The sequence below is a fragment of the Amphimedon queenslandica genome, unplaced genomic scaffold (genome assembly GCF_000090795.2).
Source record: "Amphimedon queenslandica unplaced genomic scaffold, v1.1 AMPQUscaffold_6990_Cont21055, whole genome shotgun sequence".
Lineage (NCBI taxonomy): Eukaryota > Metazoa > Porifera > Demospongiae > Haplosclerida > Niphatidae > Amphimedon > Amphimedon queenslandica.
In genome coordinates, this window is record NW_003552722.1 from 1 (window position 1) to 1,987 (window position 1,987).

General features: G+C 34.1%; 1 protein-coding gene across 1 annotated transcript; it reads left to right on the forward strand.

Moving 5' to 3' along the window:
- Positions 1–3: 3 nt before the first annotated feature.
- LOC100633409 (adenylyltransferase and sulfurtransferase MOCS3-like) lies at positions 4–1,976 on the forward strand (the record flags this gene model as incomplete). The annotated part of the gene is made up of 9 exons (XM_003391697.2): positions 4–14; positions 108–149; positions 206–281; positions 332–440; positions 527–589; positions 640–803; positions 848–895; positions 1,617–1,713; positions 1,764–1,976. Coding segments are annotated over 9 exons (723 nt in total), but the record flags the coding sequence as incomplete, so codon positions are not given.
- Positions 1,977–1,987: the final 11 nt, after the last annotated feature.

Here is a 1,987-nt window from a genome sequence, read left to right on the forward strand (position 1 = left end):
TACATCATTAAAGAGTATCCTAATACTGGTCCTTATAATATCCTAATAATATCCTGATAATATTCTATTAATACTGGGTGCATTTTTTGTCTCCTTAACTTTATCAGTTATGATGTAATTTTGGATGCAAGTGATAATGTTGCTACAAGGTAGAGGATAAAAGAGAGAAGAGAAAATTTAAAAATAATTAATTAATACATTTCAGATATTTATTAAACGACTCTTGTGTTCTATTAAAGAAGCCACTAGTCTCTGGAAGTGCACTAAGATTCGAAGGTCAGGTAATACACAGTAAATCCTTATTCATGATAACGGAACTCATTCACCGCAGCTCACAGTTTATAACTATAAAGGAGGACCGTGTTACCGTTGTCTGTTCCCTTGTCCTCCTCCGCCTCACTGTGTCACCAACTGCTCTGAAGGAGGCGTGGTCGGTGTAGGTAAGAAAAGGAAAAAGGGAGGCAGGAAGAGAAATGGCGGTGTGGGTGAAAAATGTTTTTATTAAATATTGTTTTATGCTTGTTAGTTCCTGGTGTAATTGGATCACTACAAGCATTGGAAGCAATGAAAATTATAACTGACATTGGAGGTATGTGTTCTCTTTATTTTAGTCTTTATTTCTTCCCTTCTATTTTTTAGATCCTATGATTTCAAAATTATTATTATTTGATGGGTTTTCCGGCACATTTAGGCACATCAAGCTAAGAGAGCGTAACCCGGAGTGTTCAATATGTGGGGATGACCCTACAATCAAGGAACTAATTGATTATGAACAGTTCTGTGGTTCTAAACCTAATGACAAAGTAGATGTATGTAATGCATGTATTGTTTAGTGGTGTTATTGCAGGAGAGACAAAAAGAACTACTTACTGAGAATCAGAGGATATCTTGTGCAGTGAGTCATGATCTCTTTCTTTCTTTTCTTTCTTTATTGCTGTGTGCATTTACTCATGGTATTTCATCAAAAATGGCTGGGCTAAAGTTGCTCAAAAATTGGACCAAAGTCCCTGCACTATAGTACAGGGTACCAGGCCAAATTTTGCCAAAATTGAAAAGAAAAGAATTGTCCATTTTTATAGTTTTATCTGATGCATATACATGTTCTTATGTTGTGTAGAAAGTTTGAACTGACTCCAATCAAAACTGGATTTTTAATGAATTTTTAAAGTTGCTCCAAAATCAGGCCAAAGTCCCTGTACTATAGTACATGGTCTCGAGCCAAATCTTGCCAAAATTGAAAAGGAGAAAATTCTTCATTTTTATGATTTTTTCTGATGCATATACATGTTCTTATGTTATGTAGAAAGTTTGAACTGATTCCGATCAAAACTGGATTTTTTAATGAATTTTTAAAGTTGCTCCAAAATTGGGCCAAAGTCCCTGTACTATAGTACAGGGTACTCGGCCAAATTTTGCCAAAATTGAAAACGAAAGACTTCTCCATTTTTATAATTTTATCTGATGCATATACATGTTCTGATGTTGTGTAGAAAATTTGATTGATAATGATCAAGCTTAGATTTTTTATAAACTTTTAAAGTTGCTAAAAAAACCGAGCCAAATCAAAAATGACTAGGAGACAATTCTCCATTAAAAGTCCACCTGCACTCTCCTAGGATTACAAGGCTTTGCTTGATGAGGGTGTTCCTCATTTGCTACTTGACGTGAGGGAACCAGTAGAGTATGACATATGTCACCTCCCACACTCACATAGTATGTGAAATAAACTACAAATTACTATTATTTACTATTTCATGATCTAGATATTCCCTTGTCACAGCTACAAAAATCAAAAGACATTTTGTCACTATTAAATACCCCATTGTCTGATGACAATAAGAGAGGTACTGGTTGCATTATTTGTTTGTTAAGTTGAGCTCCTCTTAAGTCTCACATGTATTGCGAAAAATTTCTTTAAAACATGTTAGATCTATTTTTGCTTCAAAAATCATTATATAATTTTTGTGTAAAAATGGATTGTTCTCTA